The sequence below is a fragment of the Condylura cristata genome, unplaced genomic scaffold (genome assembly GCF_000260355.1).
Source record: "Condylura cristata isolate star-nosed mole 26May11 unplaced genomic scaffold, ConCri1.0 scaffold00039, whole genome shotgun sequence".
Classification (NCBI taxonomy): domain Eukaryota; kingdom Metazoa; phylum Chordata; class Mammalia; order Eulipotyphla; family Talpidae; genus Condylura; species Condylura cristata.
Genome location: NW_004567140.1, coordinates 8,431,311 through 8,456,834, shown reverse-complemented (window position 1 = coordinate 8,456,834; position 25,524 = coordinate 8,431,311). Strand labels below are relative to the sequence as shown.

Below are 25,524 nucleotides of genomic sequence, written 5' to 3'. Positions count from 1 at the left end.
CATTTTGATTTTTCTTAGACATGAGGGTTTTGGCTATTCGAGGTTTTTTGTTGTTCCATATGAATCTCATCAACATTTTTTCTATTTCTTTGAAGAATGTCATTGAGATTTTTATTGGGATGGCATGAAATCTTTATATTGCTTTTGGCAGGATGGCCATTTTGATGATGCTAATTCTCCCGATCCATGAGCAGGGGATGTCTTTCCATTTCATGGTGTCTTCTTGTATTTCTTTTAACAGTGTTTTGTAATTTTCTTTGTAGAGGTCTTTTACCTCCTTTGACCATCCACATTTATTAAGATTACTTTCCTTCTACTGCATTGTCATGTTAGTCATAAACTTAGTTGGTGACTGTATGGGAGGATCTGTTTCTTCACTCTCTCTGCACTGCCTAACTTCTACAGCCTTACTAATAAGTCTCCTGTCTTCCTGGTAGTGTGCTTCTGTTGTTGTTCCTTGATTGTCTTATTTTATTCTTTACAATTCTAGTGGTTGTTTGTTTTTCTTTTGCCTTTTGCATTGACTAGGATTTCTAGTGCAAAGCTGAATAGAAATGATGGGAATTATGGATAAACTTAAAAAAACCACCAAGTGTGATGTTTACTGTGTACATTTGTAATACTTTTTTAAAAAAATCAGGTTAAGGCAGTTTCCTTCAGTTCCTCAGTTAGCTAAGAGTTCTTCTGAATGAGTATTGAATTTTAGAAGATGCTTTTTCTAAATTGAGTAATTATAGTTAATTTATTGAAGATACTGCTCTAATGTTGAATGTTTTCTTCATTTTTAAGAAAGTTGTAAGAATAAACCTGTTAATGTCAAAGATACATTTTGTTAAGTTGGTGAGTTTTCACAATTAATTACTTTTTTTTATTTAAAGATTTATTTATTTATGCTTACAGAACCAGGCCAGAGATGCGGAGGGTGAGAGGCTTCATCAGAGACAGAGTGGGGAGCAGAGCAGGCAAATCCACGAAGTACACTGCTGAGGGCAGCAGCGGGCGGGTCAGGCAGGAGAGGTCTGCTGTGCCATGTGGGTCAGCTCCCTGGCTGGGGATTGAACTCTTGCTGCAGTGGCTTTGGAGAGCTTTATAATGTGGTTATACCACCAAGGAGAGCCCACAACTCATTACATTTAAGTTACTTTTTCTTTTGTTAGAGTGATTGATCGATGTTATCAGTTGTTATGGCAGTCACAGGCCAAGAGAACAACTTTGGTTGTAGTCTTTGGAAGTAACTAATCAGCATAATAATACAGTACTTAAAGAGGGAAACCATTTTCTGTGCTAAGCTTCCAGAGTGGAGCAGAGTGCCAGAGTAGTTCCAAAGAATGGTGGGAAAAGGAGGAAGGCAGGGCGATGAGTCAGTTTTTTGACCATCGGTGCTTGAGTTTTTGTCTCAATGTTTATAGAGTTTGGGTTTGCAGTTCTTTTAGCTGGTATTAGTCTTGCCTTTAATTACAGATTGATGTGTCTCAGTCCTTTTAGTCTGCCCTAAGAAGCTATTCCTCAAGTTACAACTGCTTATTTTGAAAAATTGCGAAACAGAAAAGCTGAAAAAATACCTTGGAATCATCATTAATTTTTCTTGTCCCATTTGCTTTTACTATCTATTCCTTTCCCCCCCTCTTTTTGTAATTGAAAATAAATTGCAGACATCACATTTCTGTTACTCAAACACATTTTACAGCAAGGCCAGTCTCTTAAATATCTTTTTTTCACATCCAACAAATTGACACATTCTATCACATATTCAGATTTCCTCAGGTTTCATATAAATATAGAGTAGCCATTAAAAAAAAAATTTATGTGTAGAAGAACTGAAGTGTAGGCCAGAGCTACTGGGGGTGAACGAGGATTCTCCAGAGATAGTGGGGAACAGAACAGGCAGATCTAATGAAATACACTGCTGAGGGGAGAAGTGAGGTGACAGGAGAGGTCTGCTGTGCCATATGTGGATCAGCTCCTTCTCCCCTTTAGGATGACTGTAAGCTCCTGTTGTTTTTTTATCCACTGTATATAATTTGTTATTGTTTCTTTTGATGTTCAAATTGTCCTAAAGTTTTAGGGCACTCAATTTTGAGGGGCAGTGGAGAAACTCTTCAGGTCAGTTCCTGTAAGTAAGCTCATCATCATTCTTTAACCATTGCCTACTCTCTGACATAAGAGGCCTCAGATTTGCCTTGTAGTTATCTTATCCTCACTTGTGAAAATTGTTTCTTCAAAGAACTCTAGTTCTGTTTTACTGAGAAATGCTTAGATATCAAGGTCTGGGTTCCTGTAATGCTAGTTGGTACTGAGATGTTTTTGCATTAAAGTCCATTCAAGGAAGTATATTGACCTTCAAGAAAAGTAGTCACCACCAGCAACCGTACAGGTCTAAAGAATTCTTTATATATATACATATATATGTATATATATATATATTGTTAAGTAAGTAATTTTTACAAATAATGTACAGAAATGAGAATTAAGGAATGGTGAAAAGCAATTTGATTGGATATTTGGTAAGAATTTAAACATAGCAGTAGTCTTTGAATTAAAAAATTTGGTGCATTGAGCTCATATAAGAGATTTTAGAATATCCTTCAGGGACATGGAGTAGTCGGTTCCTTTTGCAAGCTGCTATACCATGGAGTTCTTGTTGGATGAATAACTGGATGAGAATACCCTATTTTTGTTCTCAGAAATACATTGTTCTCTTTGTTTTAATTCTTCCAAGTTAGTTACCCTTTATTCAGCATCAGTATATTCAAGTCTGTGTAGCTCTGTCCTTTGGCATGGTCCCTTCTAGGACCTAGGGAGGTTCAGAGAGAAACCATTGCATAACTTCTGCCTGCAGAACTCACTTCCAGTGCTATTTGGGTTTCTCCTTCTCCCCTAAGTCTCTGACCTCAAGGAGCTTCAAACTTGCAGGAGAGGGAAAATAAAAGAATTTAGAGATCTTTTATTATAGCAGTTTTACTTTTGAGGTAAAATATATATATATAAAACTAGGCACTTTAGCCATTTTTAAGTGTACAGTTCATTGGCATTAACTATATTCTGTTTTGCAACCATCACCACTGTTTTCAAAACTTTTTCATCACTCCAAACATAACCTTTAAATATAAATAGTAACTCTTCCAGTCTCCCATCCCTTAGCCTGTGGTAACTTCTAATCTACTTTCTGCCTATACAGAATTTTCCAGTTCTAAGTATAGTAAAGAAGTGGCATTGCCCAGTTTTTGCCCTTTTATGACAGGCTTATTTCATATAGCCTAATATTTTAAGGGTTCATCTATGTTGTGACATGGATTAGAACTTCATTTCTTTGTATGACTGAGTAATATTCTTTTGTATGTAGAATATGTTTACTCATTCAGTTGCTGATAATACACAGGCCATTTTTACTTTTTTTGCTATACTAGTAATGCGTCAATGAACATTAATTTACAAGTATCTGATACCCTGCTTTCTTTTTTAAATTTATTTGTGCATACAGAACTGGGGTACAGGCCAAAGGTGCAGGGATGGTGAGAGGCTTCACCAGAGATAGAGTGGGGAACAGAATAGGCAGATGGACTGAAATCCACTGCTGAGGGGAGCAGCGGGCAAGACATGAGAGGTCTGCTGTGCCATGTAGGTCAGCTACCTGGCTAGGAATTGAACTCATGCTGCAGTGGCTGAAGATAGCTTCTTAGTGCTGAGACTTATCTCCTTGTGCCACCAGGGAGGACCCCTGCTTTATTTTAGACATAAAATTAATAGACTAAAATATTCATTACGTCGTTAATGTTCACCACTCTTTAAACACTGCATATGTTGTTAGTATATAAGTATAGTTTCGATCAATCCCATTCTTAGGCTCAATTTAAGAAACAGTTGTAACACAGCTTATACCAAAACAAACAAAAACACACTTCAGTAAGAGTTTGAATAAATTAATTTGCCTTCCTCTCCTCTCCCCCCAAAATATCCATCTGAAATAAAGACCAAAAAGCAGCATGGGTAGACTCTTCTATGACCAATTTTATTAGTACATGCATAGAACTAAACTGAAAGAAAGTAAATTTTATTTCAGAAATTTCCTGTGCCGAAATTTACATAACTGAAAGATACAAAATGTATGTATAGGTTTAAAGTCTTTTGTTAGGTAAAAAAAGAAGACCTGAAGTTTTCAATCAGTGAAAATGTTGAAACACTTGTTGTAAAAGTATAACAAAAGTTATATGGCTTATGATTTTCTAATAGAAGAACTCCATTATTTACTGATCCAGCAAAATTTCATCCAAAATTGCCAGATGAGAATTTCAAACTGATGACTCAGTTGTCATGGAAAGATCCATTTTAAAACTGTTGGGAAGTCCACACACACATGGCCAGAGTCCACTGTTGCTGCTTATCATCATCCATTTTCAGTTGCTGGCAATTAGTATATCATTTGCTTTGGGTTGTCAGTCAGACAAGAGAAGTGTGAAGTAGAACTAGCACCAATCTTGAAGTCAGGAAATACAGGGTTTGGGTCTCGTTGAGTTTTGTGATGCTGGGCAGACTTCCACCTTCGCCAGCCTGTTTCTTCAATGAGATGTTATTCTGGAGCAGTCTCAATCTCATCTCTGTTAGATTCTTCATTTCTGGGAAAGTAAGGGCTCTGAGAGGAAAATTGTGTAGTGCACTTTGCCAGTGAGAAAAACTGGGTGGTTACACAAAGGAAAAAAAATGAATCCAGTATTCTGAGGCTAGATAGTTGAGGGTTGCTTGCACTGGCGGTTTCTTCAAGGAACAAAAGATACAGTCTTGATGCTTGGGCAGAGCCAGTCAGGAGCAGTGATCCAGAGGAGAGAGGACGTGGCTCAAGGTGTGCAGTCTGTGGGATGTCTATGCTGTCGCTGCAAGCCTTGGCCCCTGCCTAGCGTGCACAGAGCATCCTGCCCTGCTGGGTGGCAAGCCACCCTTCCTCCTGTGCCTCTAGAGGCACCCTGTCACCTTCTGCTCCACCTTCCACCTTGTGTGTGGGACACAGGAGTTTAGAAGGCACGCTGGCTGTCAGGCACAAGTTATCTTTTTTTTTTTAATTCAAAAGAATTTTAATTTTTTTAAAATTTTCTTCCAGCCTTTTTTTTTATTGTAACAGTTTATTTTCACATCATTTTGTACTTTTTTTTTTCATCTCAATTGTAATCCCTGCGGGTTTTCCATCACCAAGTCACCCGTGTGCCATCACCATAGTTCCGTGCACTTCCCTCCTCACCCCCCCTGTTTTTGATCCCATTCCCCACTCCACCCCCCACAAAATGTCTCTGGTATATAGCTGTTCATTATTATTTTCTCTCCTGGTCCATTATACTCCTGCTATGAGTGAAACCACCCGGTATTTTTCTTTCTGGCTTATCTCACTAAGCATGATCTTTTCCAGTTCCATCCAAGTTGCTGCTAAAGACATGTGTTTCTCTTTTTTGGTTGCTGAGTAATATTCCATTGTATATATGTACCACATCTTTTTAATCCAGTCATCTACTTTTGGGCATTTAGGCTGCTTCCGTGTTTTTCCAATTGTAAATAAAGCAGCAATAAGCATGGGGGTGCAGGTATCTTTTTCAATCAGTGTTTTTGTGTCTTTTGGGTAGATACCTAGGAGTGGGATTGCTGGGTCTTAGGGAAGCTCCATGTTTAGCAGTTTGAGGAACCTCCAAACAGTTTTCCATAGTGGTTGTACTAGTTTGTCCACCAGCAGTGTAGGAGAGTTCCTTTTTCTCCACATCCTCACCAACATTTGTTGTTGCTAGTTGTTTGAAGATGAGGCACAAGATATCTTTAAAACCTGTTAGAGCAGCAAGAGGAGTTCCCATTTTTAATTCTTTGTTTTATATACCTGGGAATGAGATTGTTGAGTTACTTGGTAACTTTTTGAGGAACTGTGTCAAACTGTTTTTCCACAGGGTTTCAAAATTTTACATTCCCACAAGCAATGCTTACTGTTTCATTTCTGCGTCTCCTTATAGCCTTACCAATGCTAATTTTCCCCTTTTTTGGGTGGGGGGGGAGTGATGATAGCTATTCTAATAGGTGTTAAAAGTTATCCCGCTATGGTCGCTTTGATTTGCATCTCTCTAATGACTAAGGATGTTGAGAGAATGCTTATGTGTTTATCGGCCATTTGTATCATCTATGGAGAAATGTCTATTCAAGTCCTTTGCCCATTTTAAAATATTGTATTCTTTTTGTTGTTGGGTTGTGTTTTTTTAAGATTTATTTATTTATGCATACAGAACTGGGGTACAGGCCAGTGGAGCAAGGGCCGTGAGAGAACTCACCAGAGACAGTGGGGAGCAGAACAGGCAGATAGAAGTATACTGCTGAGGGGAGCAGTGGGCGGGTCAGGAGAGGTCTGCTGAGCCATGTGGGCGACCTTCTCCAGGGCTGGTGGGGATCGAACTCATGCGGAAGTGGCTTTAGCTTCTTAGTGCTGTGCTTTAACCCACTGTGCCACCAGGGAGGGCCGTGTTTTTTTATATATATACTTTTAGTATTAAACTCCTGTCAGCTATGTGATTTACTAGTATTTCCTCCCAACCTATAGGTTATCTATTCAGTTTCTTGCTTATAACCTTTGATGTACAAAAGATCTCAATTTTGATGAGGTCCAGTTTATTTTTCTTTTGTTGCTCATGTTTTTGGTGTAGTATCTGAGAACCAAGAACTAAATCTAAATCACAAATATCTATATTTCTATTTTCTTGTGAATGTATTATGGTTTGGCTTTTACATATATATATATATATATGTTCTTGATCCATTTTGAGTTAATTGCATTGCTCTTTGATTATTAAATTTCAGAAAATGCATCCTGGAGTATTGTATTCTGAAGACAGTGGTATTTTCATTGTCATAATTTGTGTCTAATTGTGCTGTCTCATATAGTAACCATGAACCACATATTCATTAAAACTAATACAATTGAAAAAATTAGGTTTCTGAGTTGTAATAGCCCCATTTTTTAAAGTTCTCAGCCTGCAGCTGTTGACTGGACAGTGCTGATGTTGATGATTTCCATCATCAAAGACAATTCTCTTGGACAGTGCTGATCAAGACAACTACTACCTCTTTTTTTTTGGATTTGTTTATTTATGCATACAGAACTGGGATACAGGCCAGAGGTGCAGGGTCGGTGAGAGGCTTCACCAGAGACAGAGTGGGGAGCAGAATAGGCAGATGGACTAAGTACACTGCTGAGGGGAGCAGTGGGTGGGTCAAGAGAGGTCTGCCGTGCCATGTGGGTTACCTCTGGGGCAGGGGATGAAACTCATACTGAGGCAGCTGTGGCCAGCCCAACTGCTACCTCTTTTTAAAGTTCATTTTCTGATCAATAATTGTGAAGTGTCTTCCTCTGTCACTTCTTGTCATTATGGATAGAAGTTAAAAGCCCTAAATTGTGAGCTATTAGAAACTAAAATCGGACAGCAAATTTGATGTCTTCACTCATCATTTTTTTTTTTTTTGGAAAGATGATGCAATACATGGGCAGTGCAGTAGGAAAACCGAAAGATGAGTTTTTACTATTGATTGCATCATCCTTCTGGGTGATTACATGATTTTTCCATTTCTTATTTTATGTTCTTTGTTTTTAAGCATAGTTAGGAGTAATAAGTAATCATGAAATAATTACTAGGGTGATGGAATCAAGAAGATGCAGGGAAAATATCTCTAGAATTTCACAATGTAAGTATAGTGAAAAGTCTCACTGCACTTGTATAGTAATTCTTCAGTTACTATAAAAAGTTATTTAATCCTTGTTTTCAAGTATATTGTCTCCTTATTGTTTGAAAGGTCTTTAAATATAAAAATCTTAACATATCAGTCATTGCAAATAGAACTGCTTAAAAAAACCCTCTAGAACAAAAATTAGGTTCAGTGGACCCTAATACTTTACATTCAGATTAATTACTAAATGTTTCATCTTCAACTTCCTCCATCTTCCATAATGAAAGAAAGAACATCATCATTTGGTTCTGAGCATCATTTATATTTATTCACTTGTTTTATCCTACAGCATTCACAGAATAGTGTTCTAGTTACTACATTAGTATCATTAACAACAGCAAACAAACCAAGTTCAGTTCAGGAGTGCTTTGTTGCTTTTTTTTTTTTTTTTAGAGAATTAACCCACTTGGGGTATACAGTTGGGTTACTGATCTCAAAAGTTACTTGAATTACATTTTTCCCAGTGTAGTTATATCTTGGATTTGATTGCTTCTGTTTGTGTTGATTTTTAATGTTGCTTTTTCATCGGTCTGACTTAATTTTAAGAATACTTAAGATATTTACATGCTTTAAAATCACAAGTATTTGAAAAGTTATAATGAGGTGATTATTCCTTCTCATTCCTACTTCTATCTGCCCCTGTGGATAATCATTTTAATTAACTTCTAATTTACCCTCCCTGTTTCTTTCTTTCTTTCTTTTTTTTTTTAAAATATCAAAGTAGATTCTTTCGATTTCTCCTCCCACCTTCTAGCACAAAAGGTAGGATTTTTTTCCCCCCACAAAATGATACACCTCTACTGTTTTGTAGAGGTCTTCATCATCACATTTTATGGCTACATGGTACAGTAAGTCCTTACTTAACATTAGTAGATTATTAGAACCTGGGATGTCTGCGAAACAAGGTAGATATAAAGAAGACCAGGTCCTTGAATAATGTTTTTTGTTCATTGGGTTGTCCTCTCTCTTTTCTCGTCAATGGTAAAATGAATTGTCATTCAGTAAAACATCCAAGTTATTTGAGGAGCTGTGTAGACGGTGGCGCTACTCAACCGGTAGCCTGTTAAATGAGCACCTGTTGGTTTTCATTCTTTTAGTATCAGTAGTACAAATAATGCTTCACCAAATCACTGCGCTTGCTTTGTTTCTCATTTGTGAAGTGACTTCAGGTGAAGGCCTAGAGATGGTGGTATTTCTGGTTCAAAGGGTAAATTCACTAAGTTTTGTGAACTGTATTTATGATATGTTCTCAAAGAACTGTAGCTCTTGTTGTAACTGAGCATATTAGATAAAAAGGAGTAGAAGAATTTGATGGGCAGAAGCCAGGCAACAGTGTTAAAGATGCTTGAGCTGGCCATTTCTTGTGCTTCCCACTACCAGGTTACTCTTACTTACTTCCTGGCTGTCTTGGCCTTTACACTCTTGCTGTGACATGATGTTTGGTGTTTTTACTCTTTAATTGGTAAGATCTGATGCTGCTCCATTCTGTGTTTATTTTTTGGAGTCCTAATTTGTGAACAAGTTATAGCTGTGCTTTTTTTAGTTTAAAATTTTTTTCTCATCTATTATTTTGTTAGGGCTGAAGTTTGCCCATCTCATCATGTTTTCCATTTGTCACATTTGCTTTTGTTCCTTTATTCTCTTTTGTGTTGATGCTAAATTTATAGTCACATGGTTTTTATTTCCCTTCTGGATTAACTGGGAGATTACAATAGACATTATTACTTATTACAGTATATCTTAAAATTAGATTATTCACTAATCTTCTGAAATTTTGCCAGTTTAATTTCATTAGCCAGCCCTCCTTACTGTGCATTACTGCTCTATATTTTATTTCATTTATGTTAAAACATACCATCTTTTAAACCCTAAGAACATTAGAATTGCTTTAAACATTCTGTTTTTATTTTTATTTCATTCTAAGCTGGCTGGTTCCTCCTACCCCAACACTTCAGCGATGCCATTTATCTTTTGGTTTCATTTCTGTTAGTTTTACACCAATGTTTCTGTTTTCTTCCTTGAGGAGTTGTATATGTTTCTTCTATCTGCTTTTGGATTTTTTCCTCCTCCTTTTGCTTTTTAGGTATTTGGTTACCATGTGTCTAGATATGGTTTTCTTTGTAGTTATCTTGCTTTGCATATGTAGAGTTGCTGGAATCTGTAATTTGAAAATTGTGAATTTTGAAAATTATATCCACTTTTCAATATTGATTTGTTGTCATTCTCTCTCCTCCTTTTGTCCATCTGTTCACTTTTCACTGTGTCTTGCAGCTCTTAATGCTTGTATCCCTCCTTTTGCTTGTGTGCCAATTTGGATACTTTATTGATTGGTATTCCTTCCTTTGACACTAATCTTCTGTTACTGTATATCTACTTTACTAGTAAACCCATTTACTGAATCTGAATTTCAGTTATTGGCTTTTTAAAAGTTTTCAGAATTTGTTTTGATGTTTTAAAAATTGATTCTGGGCCTCTCTGTTGACATTTCTAATTTCCCTACTTCCTTGTGAATCATTCCATTATATATGCTTTATAATTTTAGCAGATTTAAATCAAATGATGGTCTGTTTCTGTTACTGTTTTCTATCGGGTTTTCATTAGTTGCTTCTGTTTTTATAGACTGCCTAGTAATTTTTGATTGGATATTGGACATTACTGTCAACAATTTAGGATGCCTAGTAATTTTTGATTGGATACTAGAGACTCTAAATGATGTTACATATCTTCAGGAGGGATTCTTTTTCTTTTTCTTTTTTTAATAGCCAAAGTACCAATAGATCAATGTAATCTTGTTTGCTTTTGATTTTGTTCAGGCTGGTCTTTTTCACTTTTTTCATGCTTAGCAGGTAGCCCTTCTAAGGCATAGCTCTCATTTCATGCCTTTTTTTTATAAATTATGCCATCATATATGTGAACTCTTTTTCTCATCTATAGTTAAGCGATGTATGACATTTCACTCAGTGACAAACCACATATATAATAATAATCTCCAAATACTTACTGCTTAGTGTTAGTGTATCTGTTGTGAAGTCATAATATTTTATATGGGTAGCAACCTCAGCAGTCTGTCCATCTTCTGACATTACCACAGCAACAGCATTAGTGGACAAACCATTTCCCAGGATGCATCCCTGTTAAGTGACACTTGACTTGTATTTGTTCTGTTAGGTTATTTGCCTGTACTTTACCAGTACATACTTTTTTACTAAGCCTCCGTAGCTAAATTCATTTAGCTTTGTTCTTCAAGGTCGCCTTTACTGTTTTTGACCCTTTGCTTTTTCATAAATATTTTAGAATCACCTTTTTTTTTAAGATTTATTTTTCTTTATGCATATAAGAACTGGGGTGTAGGACAGAAATGCATGTGGGTAATATGATTCACTAGAGACAGAGTGGGTAGCAGAAGAGGTGGGTCTACTGAAATATGCTGCTGAGGGGAGCCCCAGGTGAGACAGGAGAGGGCTGCTGGGTCATGTGGATCAGCTCCCTGGCTGGGGATGGAACTCTTGCCCCAGTGCCACCAGGTAGGCCCCAGAAATCACCTTTTCAACACAGTTTCCTGCTGTGATTCTGCTAGAGTATACTAATCTAAAGATCAGTTTGGAAAGTGACCTTGACTTACTTATTTTACTTACTCCCAAATAATAAGAGCCATTTCCTATGTGACTGTGGTTGTGGAGGCTGACATTGTCTATCTGGCCATAGCATTAGATTTCACAGATACAAAGCATTAGATTCAAGACAGTGCTCTAGACCTTAGACAGTTGCAAGTCTAGGCTGTTACTTGTTCTCATTGGTTTACATATTGGAACTTCATGATCCTCTCCTTCCTTGGCTCACAGGAACTCAGGAAGCATTTTATTTACTAGATCAATAGTTTATTATAAAAGGATGTATCTCAGAAACAGCCATATGGAAGAGATTAACAGGGTTAAATATGGGGGAAAAGTGTGGAACTTTCAGGCACCTCTAGATGTTTACCAACCTGAAAGCTGTTCTCCTGGTTTATATTGCTCATTATTGTTTCAAACCCAGGTCCTCTACCATCCCCAGAGATGAGAGGGTGGGACTGAAAGTTCTAATCCTTTAGTCACATGATTTACTCTCTTGAGGATAGCCAGCCCCTCCTTAGCTGGAGGTAGGTATCCAAAATTTTTCTCTAACATAACTAAGGAAAATCACCCTCTAAACTTAACAATGACCAGGGTTTTAGCAGCCAGGAGCCAAGTACAGGAGGAACACCAAGTACATATATGAGAAATACATTTTGGTCATTTGAGTGACTAATTGTATTTTCTTATCACAGTATCACAAGGGAGAATTGATATATTTACGTTTTTTTCAGACCATGAACATGGTATACATATTTTTTTCCTGTTATTTCTATCACTGTTGGCATTTTAAAGTACATTAAACCATCATGCTTTATAGGTTTATCCTTAGGTTTGTTTTTTATTGCATTTTATAAATTGTTTTTACTTTTGTGGGTATTTAGACATACTTTTTTGTGTTTGTTGAATTCTAATTGCTTGTCTATATTCTGTTAGTATGTGTGTTAGTATATAGTATACACACATGTGCACACATAGACACAGGCATGTTGTCTGACACGTAGCACTTTTAATACATACAGGTCATATAGGTCTTAAGGCTTTTATTTTATGCCTTATTGAATGATATAGACTGGTAGTATATTGTACTAAGGAAGAGTAGTGATAGAGGGCTTCCTTATCTAATACTATGTATCAGGAGAACTGCTTCATATACTTCACCATTACAAATGTTGTTTGCTGTAGGATTTTGGTAGATACTCTTTATACATATAAGTAAATGACCTCTAGTATCTTCACTCACTTTCTCCCTGCCTTCGTCCATTTTCCCACTTCAATCCTCTTTTCATCTCCATCTCCCCCCCATCTTCCTTTTCTTAAGTCCCCATTTGGGTTCTGTTTTGCCTACTTTTATATTTTTCTTTCTCTTTTAGGAGGGGTAAGCTGGCTTCATTTATTTAATCAAACATGCCTCATTTTCTCCCCTGATGTTCATTATACATTCTTTTTTTCTGTATTATTTTAATACTGTACTTTGTATATATAAACATATATATCTAAGCATATATATGTCTATATGTACATTAAATATTCTTTATATCATACTGTACTTGATGAAATATTTTTTGGAGATTATAGCATGTTTTCATTTATCCTATCTTTTGCATTATTGCTTCTATACATTTTCATTCCTTGGATTTTAAACACCATATTACTTGATTTAACTCTTCCATGTTATCAATATTGATTTATCTTTACCTTTATAAAAATCATTTGTATAGTTGCTCTTTTATTCTTTCCATATATATTACTTTGCATAATCAGCTTTGTGAGATGATTCACATACAACATGTGTAAATTTAACATTGACAGCATGTTGATTTGATACACTTATGTATTGTAAAAGGATTATCACCTTAGCATTAACACCTCCATCATCTCATAATTACCTCTGTAGTATTTATTTTAGAGAAAATCTGCTGGTTCAGGATTCTGTTTCAGTGTGAAAATGTTTTTAATTTTTTCTTCATGTTGGAGAATTTTTGTCTGGTACATATTTATAGATTTTTCAGTTATTTTTGCCAGCACTTTAAGATTTTATTCTAACATTTTTTGTTGACGTTAGCTCTAATTTTAACTCTTCTATTGCTTGTTTGAAGGCAGTGTATTCTTCTCCTCATTTCCCTGCATATCTTAAATTCCCTTTCTTTAGTTCTTATCAGTGAAACTGTGTTTTAATGTAATTTAAAAAAAAAAGATTTATTTATGCATACGGAACTGGGATATAGGCCAGCGGTTCGGGGAGGGGTGTTGAAAGGAATCACCTGACACAGAGTGGGGAGCAGACCAGCAGATTGACCTGCTGAGGGGAGCAGCGGTGAGACAGGAGAGGTCTGCTGTGCCATGTCCTTGGTGAGGCATGAAACTCTTGCTGAAGTGACTGTAGCTACTTCAGAGTGCTGCGCTTTAACCCATTGCCCCACCCTGTTTTAGTGTAATTTTACTTTTCTTGCTTGAGGTTCTTGGAATTTCTTAAATCTGTTTGTTTTCACTTATATGAAGTTCTGTTGAAATCTGTTGAAGCCCTGATGGCACAGCGGGTTGGAGCATTGCACTGAGAAGCTAAGCCAAGGCGCGGCTGCTTCAGTGTGAGTTTGATTCCTGCCCCAGAGGTGATCCACATGGTACAGCAGACCCCTTTTGTCTAGCCCGCTGCTCCCCTCAGCAGTGTACTTTGTCTGTCTGCCTGTTCTGCTTCTGGTGAATCCTCTCGCTGGTGCTGCACCTCTGAGCTGCATCCCATTTCTGTATGCATAAGTAAATAAAGTCTTTAAAAAAAAGTCTCTTTGACATTGCTTCTGCCATGTTCACTCTTCCTTTGCTTTATCTTCACATGTTTTTAATTGATCTTCTCTGGATTTCCTTTTTTGTTTGTTTTAATGTGTATGGTTTTTCATTTGGATATTCTCTATTGGCCCTTTATCAATTCAAACCTAATTTCTACTGTTTAATCTCTTCCTGTTAATTCCATTTAATGAGGATAATTTTAGATGTTTCTGCTATAGAATATTATTTGATTCCATTTTATAAAATCTCAGTTCTCTAGTGAAATTTTGTACTTGTTTATATATTCTATCTTTTCCTCTTTTTTGAATATGTTAATTATTCACTTGTTAACTTCAGTATGTAGGTTGCATGTTTGTTTAGTTCTGTTTTCTTTTTTTTTCTTGGTATTTGGTTATATGGTCTGGTTTCTTGGTATCCTAGTTATTTAAATGCTGGAATTTAAATGCCTTCACAAATTGGATACTCCTGAAGATGATATATATATATATATTTTTAATAATATAATAGGTTTATTTTTACATCATTTTATGCATTTTTTTTCATTTCAGTTATAATCCCTGTGGACTTCCCATCACCAAGTCACCCATGTGCCATCACTACAGTCCAGTGCATTTCCTTCCCCCCACTGTTTTTGATCCCATCCCACACTCCAGCCCCATAAAATGTCTTTGGTATATAGCTGTTCATTATTATTATTATTTTCTCACCTGCTCTGTTATATTCCTTTTATGAGTGAAACCATCTGGTATTTTTCTTTTTCTTTCTGGCTTATTTCACTAAGCATGATGAAGATGATATAATATATTATTATACTGTGTTGTTTTACTAAATTATGAAAAACTCTAAATTGAGAAATACATTTGCTCTTGAGATTTTTGGCCAAGTAGACCTGTACTTCAAAAGGGCTTGCTATATGAGAGGGGAATATGTTGGTAAGTAGACATGGCTCATACTTCATTGAGCAGGTATCAGGAGGTCCTGGATACCTAGTTTAGGTAACCCCAGAAATAGAGATTGCCACATGTATGTCAGGGACTTCATTCTTAGAACTATCACTGTATGTGTATGTTCCCAGTTTTAACTGTTTCTAAGGTGAAAAAATATATTTTTAGAATAATTGGGATTATAAGTAACAAATCACTGAGGAAAAAAAGAACCCCAATTTTAGGTAAAAGGAATGCTATGTATTACCAAAGCATGTTAAACATAGTTGAACATTTGTGTAGAGATACCCAGTTTAAATATGAGAAATGCATTAAGAGCTTGTATAGAAGAAAACCTGGCTTAATATGATTATTTGATTCCATTCTAGCTATAGTTGTGATTGAGAACTTCTAATCATTTTAACAAATCACTGCATAGTTGCAGTTTTGGTTAGCAGTTTTGGTATTTTTGCTTTTTAGCATGTTTAGAAAATAAACTTATTTAGGATTTTTATACAGAAACATTTCACTTTAATTAGTTTATTGCCTTTTTTTCCCCATTAAAAACCTGCAGTTCTTTCCTTTTTGGCAAAGTGGTTTTTTTAAAAGATCTGTAATTTTGTAACTTTTGAAATGCATTCCTTGTATACTTTGGTAATGACAAACATTTATTTAATTAAAAATATGTTCATTAAGAAGTATTTTTAGCCTTTTAAATAACTGTCAGAAAACAGTGTATGTCCAGTATCTTTTGGCTTTAATTGCCAAGGAAACTTAAGCAGCCTTCCTTTCAGACTTCCTATTCCCATCTAGTTTAATGTGGCATTCTATTTAACAAGGAAAATTCATATGTTGATGCCCCCTTGTGGTCTGTTACCAAAATAAATAACACAAATAGAAATAAGTAAGGGATACTTTTAATATATGTTAAATCATTCCTTCCTTTACAAAGTAAGTTTTTAAAAGTGTCTTCTGAGGCAGACCAGCAGTTGTTGTTTATTGACTTTAAAATTTATCAGTTAGTTTAACCTTTTTTTTAAAAAAAGATTTATTTGTATATATACACATACATACATACAGAGGTGGGGTACAGAACAGAGGTGCGTGGGTGGTGAGATGATTCACTAGAGACACAGTGGGGAGCAGAACAGGCCTACTGAGAAGTATACTGCTGAGGGGAGCAGTGGGCTGGTCAGAAGAGGTCAGCTGTGCCATGTGGGTCAGCTCTGGGGTGGGGATCGAACTCATGCTGCAGTGGTTTTAGCTTCTTAGTGCTGTGCTTTAACCCATTGCGCCACAAAGGAGGGCCCAGTTTAACCTGTTGCAATAGAATGTGCAAATAAGTATTAGTTGGACAACTAAGTTGTTGGGTTTATTTATCACAATGGTAATTGTTATCTTAATCTATCCTGACTAATTTAAATGCCTTCAAAATAGGATGAGATATGAGCATAACTAGCTCACTTCCTATGTAGTTTTCTACACGTGCGCACGCGTGCGCACACACACACACACACACACTCTCTCTCTCTCTCTTGCTCATGACTTGTGGGAAATTTGTTGTCTGTACTTAGTCTATACTTAGTATACTTAGTCTGTACTTGAAAGTAAAATTGGAATATAGACTTCTTATTAATGAATTGGTGAATTCAAACTCATTTGCTTGTACGACCATGTTGGTGGGGTCTTGTTTGTGTGTTGAGTGGGTTTGAGAAGTAGAGGCCAAGTAGCAGTAGCAGTCAGTGTCTAAAAGAAAGTGCATATGTAAACAACTACTTTTCTCACTGAGCTACCTGATGACTGGAAGCAGTTCAGTACAGTGAGTTTGGGCTTTGAGATAAGATAGAGTTGGTTTTAAAACTTGATAGTTCACTAATAGTTGTATAATAATGGGTAAGTTACTTCATCTCTTAACACAGGTTTCCTTTCTTTAAAAAGGTGTTAAAGTGTGTACTTGAAAACTGTTTGCAGCTTGATTCTCATCATGGTCTTAACCTATCCAGCTGCTGCCTTACTCTCTTGGTTAGTGCAGTTTTGCATTGAAAAATGCGTATTGTAAAGATTTTGTAACTGGGTTTGTTGGTAAAGATTCTTAGTGATAGGATTTTTTTTTTAATAATATATCTTAACAATAGGATAATAAACTTGCTTAGTTCTTTTTCTTTATTGTGTACTTAATGCTGTAATGCTGTTCTACCACATAAGTACTCTTTATTTAGGAGTTGCTTGCCACATGTGTGATCATATTGTATTGAACAATTTATTTGGTCAGTTTAATAGCTTGAAACCCACTGGCCTATTTTTATTAAAATAGTACAGTAAAAGTTCTTAGGAGTGATAGTTCATGTTTTGGTGGGTTGAACTAGAAAATACAAATTGGTAGTGTTCCTTGATAGCCATTTTGTTTAAAGAAAGATTTTTGTGGACAAAGTAGTGGGGTAATTTTGTTGTTTTGCTTTGGTTTTCAACAAAGCTAATGGTACTAGGCTCACTATCTTACAAGTCACTTTTCTTATTTAATACTTAAGGGAATTAATTTGAATCAATTTTCAGAAGAAATAAGATTATTTGGAGTTATTTAACTTAACAGAAATATAAGTGTATTAAAAACCCAGAGACATCCAACTCTTAAATCAGAAGATTTTCTTCCTACTAAACTTCTTCAGCTAAGTTGTAGAAATAGGCTCATTTTTTCTTTTTCAATAACAAGAAAATAACAGTATCTTGAAATGTAAATACAGATACTTGGGTTCTAATGATTTTTGGAAGTAGGTAGCCTTCAAGTCATATCAATTAAACTAACAGGAGACATAGCACTCCACAGGGCTTCCGTATACTTCATCTCTGCCTCTTTTACCTTTTTTTTTTTTTTTTTAATTTCTTTGGCTCTCAGATTATCTAGCCTATATTTGGAGAGTGCCTACCTGAAATCTCTGTTCTAAATCCTGTGTGTAACTACTAACAGCTTTGATGGCAGTTAAAATTTCTCATGTAAATTATGAATTGGATTTTTGTTGTTTTATCCTTGAATATCTGTTCTTAGGGAGACTATTATGGGAAAGAAAAGGAGCGGGGTGGGGGGGAGAGGTTGGAGGAAGATAGCTCGGAAAAATTGGAGTGGAGACTGCTGGGTGGGGTGAGTGGTAATAGCAAGAACACATGCATTCTACCAGGGACTTGTTTTTTAAACATAAGAAGCATATGTGCCAAATTTACATATTTACTAATTAAAAAGGCTTCCTGGAAACATTAAGTAGACTATCTTCTGTAACCTTTAACACTGTCACTAATGGATATTGCATAGAAAATTTCATCGAAGGTCCTTTAAATAATGTAAATGATTATGAATATGTAACTAGTTAATATGCAGCTACGAAAGGATTATCATGTAGAGGTTAATGAACATTCTGCTCTTATGGTTTGCAGGGCTTTTCTTTCTGTGCTTTTGGCTCGCTTCATGCTTGGAAACACATGCATTGGGATTGGAAAGCATCCTGTTTTTGGGTTTCATTTTTTAATGTGGCTGTTAAATAGGAACTTTATAAAAAGGATTCCATGAAAATTTTCTTTTTCAATTTGTATTTAATTCTGTTTGTCTATTTCGTAAATACTGCCAAGTCAGAAACAGTAAAAATGGATTGATATAGTGTTAGCCTGGCTCTTCCAGATGTAAAGTCAGTACTCTATTATGTATTACCACTATTATTAAGTGTTGCTATGTGATTGATACTTACTGAGAGATCTTCATTCTAAAACGGACTTTTTATGCTGAGTTAATGTGTAGTATGGTTGGGTATCTGATTACAGCATGCATTTTGGTACAGGACTGCTGCCTTAGTATTTAAAATGTCCCAAAGGAGGACCTTTTTTTTTCAGGAATTAAATGTTGTAATAGAGGAATTTAGTGACAGTTTGGTGAAACATTGAAATAATATTCATTTGTAGAACTGTGTATTTCAAATCAGATAATATTGCAGTCTTTTTCATATAGCCTAGAATAAGCATTTTGACTTTTATCCTTGAGTTTCTCATTCTCTAAAATGATGCTACCTTATTTGAAAGTACGTAAAATTTTTTTATTAATGGACAATTTAGAAACCATTTATAATCGTTGAAAACTGATTTTTAAAATTGCTATCCAAATGTTCTTTTTCGCCCCTTATGGCTAAGTGTTCTTATTTCTTTAATGAACATTCTGAGAATCCATTAAAATATCTTTAAGGAAAACAAGTAACTTTTGTGTTTAATTTCATTGTTTTAATATTAAAAGCAGTTTGAGCTGGCTACATAGTACCTAAAATTTTATCATAACTCATTGAGACTGTTCAGAGCATCTCTTTATCCCAAGTATTTCTTCTTGAAAATGTAGTAGAAAAATATCACTGAGCTCATTTTTTTAATGTGTCGGAATAAAAATTACAGGTGAAAACATTTGGAGATACACTGACAAAATATTTTTGCTGCTGTCTTTTTTTAAACTGATGAAATGTAGATATTACATTGTTTTTTTGTTATTTATAACATTTGTGTATTCTACAAAATATGTAACATTGAAAAAAATGTCTGTAGATTGTACAAAATAGTAGTTATCTTATATCATATGTCACCTAATAGTTATGAAGCAGGTTTTGTACCAAAGTATGAATTGGAAAGCTGCAATTTGTTCTGCAGTTATCAGCTTGCATTAGAGGGTTATGATAAAGTGTGCTGCTTAAAAACTAACATTCACATCTCTGTGCATTTGACAAATAAAAATGTATACTGAGTTGCTATTAAATCTGTAAATCCACTGTTCTAGTTTTCTGATACTCTGATTTTGCAGCTTTTGCTTAGCCCTGTTTTTTTTCATGAGTAGTTATCTGTTTTCATGACAGGTGGTCACTAACTGCCAAGAGAAAATCCAGCATTGGTGAGTGAAAGACAATTTTATTACTTTTTTGAAATACTGATGGGGTCATCTACTTGTATTTAGATGAAGTGTGTACTGGTTTTTATATAACTGGTAATTGAATTCTTCTAGCAATCTCCATATTGAATGCATTTGGTACTAATTTATATTGTCTTTCACCATTTTTACATGTTCTCTGATTTCCTAAAGCTGTGTCATTGTTTACTTTGTTTTTAAGTTAGTACAATATTAGTGTCATTATGGAGTGGAGGCTGAGATGCTTTTGAACCTGACTAATCCATAGCTCTTATTTTGGGAATATTTCTTATATTTGTATAGAATAATAATAAAATTGAGTTTTAAAAGAATGATAGAAATATATATATAGATATATATATGTACACACACACACATACACATACATGTATGTCTTTACTTAGATGCCTTCCCCCAAAGTTTGAAAAATCTAATGGCCCACATCTCAGAGCTTGCTTTACAAGACTGCACTTTTTTAGAGTGCAGAGAGAAATAAACCATTATTTTAATGTGCTAATCTATAGTTAATATAGTCACTGCTTAGTAAATAACACATATCTTTTGAGGAATACGCTCAATTTAATGGTGAATAAAATATTATGAATTGTTATGAGGTATAGCTGTTGATCTTACACATATCAAATTACAATATATCCATGCTGTGTTTACAAAGATTTTACGGAGAGAACAACAGGAGCTGTCTTGATTATTGTCTGAGGGTTATTGCAAAATCATGGTAACTGCCCCTTTAGTGGTGAGATTAAACCTTTGGTTATACACTATCAAGCATATAATATTTTAAATTTATTTTAAGAGCTTTTTCTTCATGCCGGAGAGATCTCCAAGGAAGTAATTTATAGTTAGTGCGTATCAGATGTTTTTTTTTGTTGTTGTTTTAAAGTCTGGAAGCAGTGAAAGTACAGATCAGTACAATCTGTACACATCATTTTATTAAATTCTATTACCTGGCAGAGAATAATTTAACTTAATAATACCCATTTTATAAATGAAAATCCAGGGACTTCATTAATTTTCAATAAATGCAACGTGTAAGTTGTATCCACTGGTGTTGTAAGTCTGTCAACATTTCCATAAGGAAATTTGCTTTTCATTATACATTCAGGCCAGGTTAAAACTTGAAATGCAAGTCCTTGGCCAAATAAGTTGACCGAAGTGATCCATTTTTTCCAAGTAATTTTCAGGGAAAGTTTTATTAAATTGAACTTTTATTTATTGGTAAGGAATTCAGGAAATTAAAAAGCAGTTGTATTCACTCAGAACACATGCTAATTTACATAAATGTGTGAATAACAACTTGCTTCTGAATTTTTCCCTAAGATTCTTTTAGATTGAGAGTATCAGTCAGACTATGGGGGCCTGGTTTCATCCTTTTATCCACAGCACCTCCTACTTTGTTTGGCACATTTAGGTACTTTAGAAATGTTTGAGTAAATGAAAACCAAGCATATAATTATTTTGTATATAACATTTTAGTTTACAAATACTATTGCAAAGCCCAAGTTTGAGCATTGACACAAATGTGATACTGTCTTTAGGTTCGGTTCATGTGACTCTCAATCTCAAATTTCCAGTTTTCTGATGCTCTCCAAACTACAGGAGCTAAGCATATTTGCCTACAAATATCTTAATGTATGTTACATTACCTGTACTTTAAAAAATTAAAGTAATTTTTATTTATAAACTAATAATTAAACATGAAAATTTTAAAGCTAAAATTTGCTTTTTCCTGAGTCATTTTTAATACAACTTTTTGTTTTTTAATGAAGATGGGATATTGCTAGAATCTAAATGGCTAGTGTACTTAGCAATTTATTGTATTCAAAAGCTGAAACCATAGAGTCTCCATTCCTCTGAAAGCCAGGAAATTGCTGTTTGGAAGCATTGTGGAATTCTGTGGTATTTCATTCTTTTATTCCACAAAGGTTGAGTTCCTACTGTATGTCAGTATTATGCTGCTGTTTGGAATTGAAAGACCCTGCTATGTAGGAATTCATAGTTGGATACCGAAAGGGAAATCACAATAATTTTGTGCTATTTGCAGAGATAGGAACCAAGAACAGAAGCTGGAACCATTCTTAAAGGTGTCTCATACACTGCTTTTTAAAGAATGTTGCTTTTAATTTTTCTTTAACTCTTGGTATTCTGTGTTCCCTTTGTCTAAAATATAATTCATTGAACTCAGATCCTCTTCTGTATGACTTCATTCCAATGTAATGAGATTAAAATATTTGATTTTTTAAAGATTCATTCTTATGTTAATGAGCTTATTTTTATTTGTGTGATTTTGAGGGATTCTTTTATTTAAGGAAAAAATAATGAATAGTCTTGAAAAATAATATTAAAACATTTTTAATGTGGAACAAAAAGTAAAAGTATTTGTAGAAAACTAGAACCATGACCTGAAGCAAGAGGATCTACCTCCTGAAATTTCCTCCAGAAAATTCAAATCCACAACCTTGAAGACAGGATTTGCTTAGTTAATAAATAAGAAGGAAAAGTTTGAGCCTAATAGTTTGTGAGTAGTGCTTTTCAGTTTTGTGAAGATTAAAAACAATTTTAAAAGTACAAAAGACACTATTTTCTTATTAAAATGTGAACCTGCTTCCCATTGTTTGAGCCACTAGGGGATGATTATTCTGTTTGTAGGCGATTTGTAATTTTTTATCTTTTAAAATTCTTCTCTAAAGAGCATAGCATTTGGAGTCACAGACCTACATTTGAATCCTGTCATTTACTAATTTTGTAAACTTGTGAGTTAGTAAGATTTCTGTTACCTTTTCTTGTAAAGTGATGATGATAATACTTAAAGATCAAGTGAGATAATAGGATAATGCCTGTAGGTCAACCCAGACTGGCACTTAGAAAATATTAACAGTAACTGAAAGACTTTTTGGAAATTTTAATTGTTAGATGAATAAAAAGAAACAAAGCCACTGGAAGTTTTGTAAATATTCCTGAATAATTTGTATTCATGCCATGATATCTTTTATCCTGATTTAACTTCAAGTTAGATATTACGTGGTTTAAAATTAAGAAGTGGTGTGTTGTTTCCCTCTTAACTTCCATTGTCTCTCAATTTTCCGTTCTCTTCGTAAAAACAATTATTTTACCAGTTTTATGTAAATCCTTGCAGAAATTGTTTGCGGAAGGGTATTTGTATGTATTGTGTATTTATTCATCCACTTGTTTATATATAACATGTGGATGTTAATTTAAAAAATGAAATCAGAGTATACAATATTGACTTAATACTATTTCTTGAGGATTATTCTCAATTCTTTATTTCATTCTCATAAATTTCACTTATGTCAGATCTCAGTGTTTAGGGTTATCAAATAGGGTGCTGAGTTTTTGAAAAATAGTGGCCACATTTATTTTCTACACTCAAAATACACCCTTGCTAAATTGTTATCTGCATTACTTATTCCTTCTTAATATAATTACTCAAAGCTACTGTTTAAAAGAATCACCACTTGCACATGATTCTGTGTGTGTGCATAGTTGGCGGGTGTCAAGTGTGGCTGTGTTCTGCTAGTCTTCTGAGTCACTCATCTAGGTACAGTGTATGGTGCCTGTACCCGCTGCCTTGTCCACAAGGGGCTTCCCTCACAAGTCTGGTGGCTAGTTGCTAGACTTCTTTCTTCACATTCTCTGACTTAACTTTACATGATGATCTCAGAGCAGCAGGAGAGGAAACTGCAAGGTCACACTGTGTTGGCCAAGTCAATTTATAAATCCCGCTTAGAGTCAAAGGTGGGGTAATAGACTTCATCAGTTGGTGGGAGGCCTCGTCATTTAAATGTTTACAGAGTACATCTACTGAACATGTCCCACAAGAAAAAGTGAGAGTCATTACTTGTGTTGTTGATTGGTGAGAATTAAATCAAATATGGCATTTCATTAAATGAGATGTGACACACACACACCATGTGTATGTTTGGTACTATTTGTAATTGCAAATTGTGTGCATATGTGTTGTAAAAAATTTGTTTAGCTTCCTTAAAACCCTTAAGAGTTTTAAGTAGTAAAGATGTTTGAAATTACCTGAAATAGACTTAAATGAAAATATAGGAGAAGTTATTTTACAAGTTTAAATGTTTCATTTTGGATTGGACAACTTCAAGTTCAGGTAAAAAATATTCTGAACCACTTGAGTGGGACTTTAAAACAAGTAACTTGACATTTATTTTTCAAAGGAAAATCGACCAAAAATACTGACTTGACGTAATTATTTTCCAGTGTAGCTTTATAGTCAAAGTATGTGGTGTAACTGAGCACAGGCCAGTGTTGCTGATTTTTCTTTTTTAATTCCTCTTTCAAATCAGGATGATGGATGGGTATCTATATCTGTATTTCTGCTTGATGACTTAGGGATTCTTTACCCCACATAAGCAGAGAATTGTTTGATCTTTACAGTATATTTCTTATGCACTACCTGAAACAGTGTTTTCCTGACTTGAGCTTTATTAGGAAATCATATTTTTCAGAGCCCCCATTTTATGAAATGTAGATTGTTGAGTCATCATTTTGTGTAGGACATTCTGTTTGGGCTTTTTATTTTTATTTCAATTCCTCCTGCCTCCCCAAGAGCAGAGAGCAACTTCCAAACCTTCTAAAGATTTTACATTGTTTTGTGGTTAGAATTTCTGTCGTTATTAATGACCTTAGGTTAAGGGCAGGAGGAAGGAATCATATACAGATTTTATTCTCTATCATTCTTCAAGCCCTATACAGGTTTTTATTTTATTATTACTATTTTTTTTAATGGTATGGTGTTTTCAGTATATGGGTTAAGGGAGTTGAGTAAACTTTGAAACTTTTGTGTGTAATGTTTACAAAGAAAATAAAGATGCCCCCCCAAATTTAAGTTGAATGTTCTAAGAATGATTTTTCAAAAAATGTGAAATAGGTTTAAAAATTTTTCATTCTAAATATAAAATGTATATAAAATTACATTTATAGAAAGGTTGAAATGGGAAGAGAGTAAATTTACTCATTTCTTATGAGAAACTAATTCTCCCCTTCTCTTTAAGACATTTATTCCCTTCATCTTCTACTATATTTGCTTTTAAGACATTTATTCCCTTCATCTTCTACTATATTTGCTTCTATTAAATGCTTTTTGCTTTTCTTTATTTAAAAGAGTTGCTTTTTAAATTGCAATTTGAATGTGACTTCTAGGAATCACTTAGTCTTTAGTATCATGTTTTTGGAAGAACCACACTAGTTTAAAACTTAATGAATATCTGAAAATAAAGGCAATTTTCTAGTGAAGTTTCCTCCCCAGAGTTTAAACTGTTATATGACAATTATAAATTGCTATTTAAAAAAGGAGTCTAAATGAATATAACTACACCTCATCATTTAGAATAGTCTTGGATAAATTTATCTCCTGTATTCATATACTTCGTTCAGTTTCTTACAGTCACTTTAAGTCCAGTGAGTGTCTGAGGCTCCGACTGAGGCTGCCATTTCCATTTGACTAGGGTTAGTTCCCTCTTGAGCTTTCATTGGTGTC

General features: G+C 34.8%; 1 protein-coding gene across 1 annotated transcript in view; it reads left to right on the top strand.

The window, feature by feature from the left end:
• Positions 1-16,734: 16,734 nt before the first annotated feature.
• Positions 16,735-25,524, top strand: part of URI1 (URI1, prefoldin-like chaperone) — a 41,282-nt gene continuing 32,492 nt past the window's right edge. The window contains exons 1-2 of the mRNA XM_012733174.1: positions 16,735-16,740; positions 19,936-19,970. Of these exons, the coding sequence (XP_012588628.1) occupies positions 16,735-16,740; positions 19,936-19,970 (41 nt within the window). The remainder of the gene's footprint in view (positions 16,741-19,935; positions 19,971-25,524) is intronic.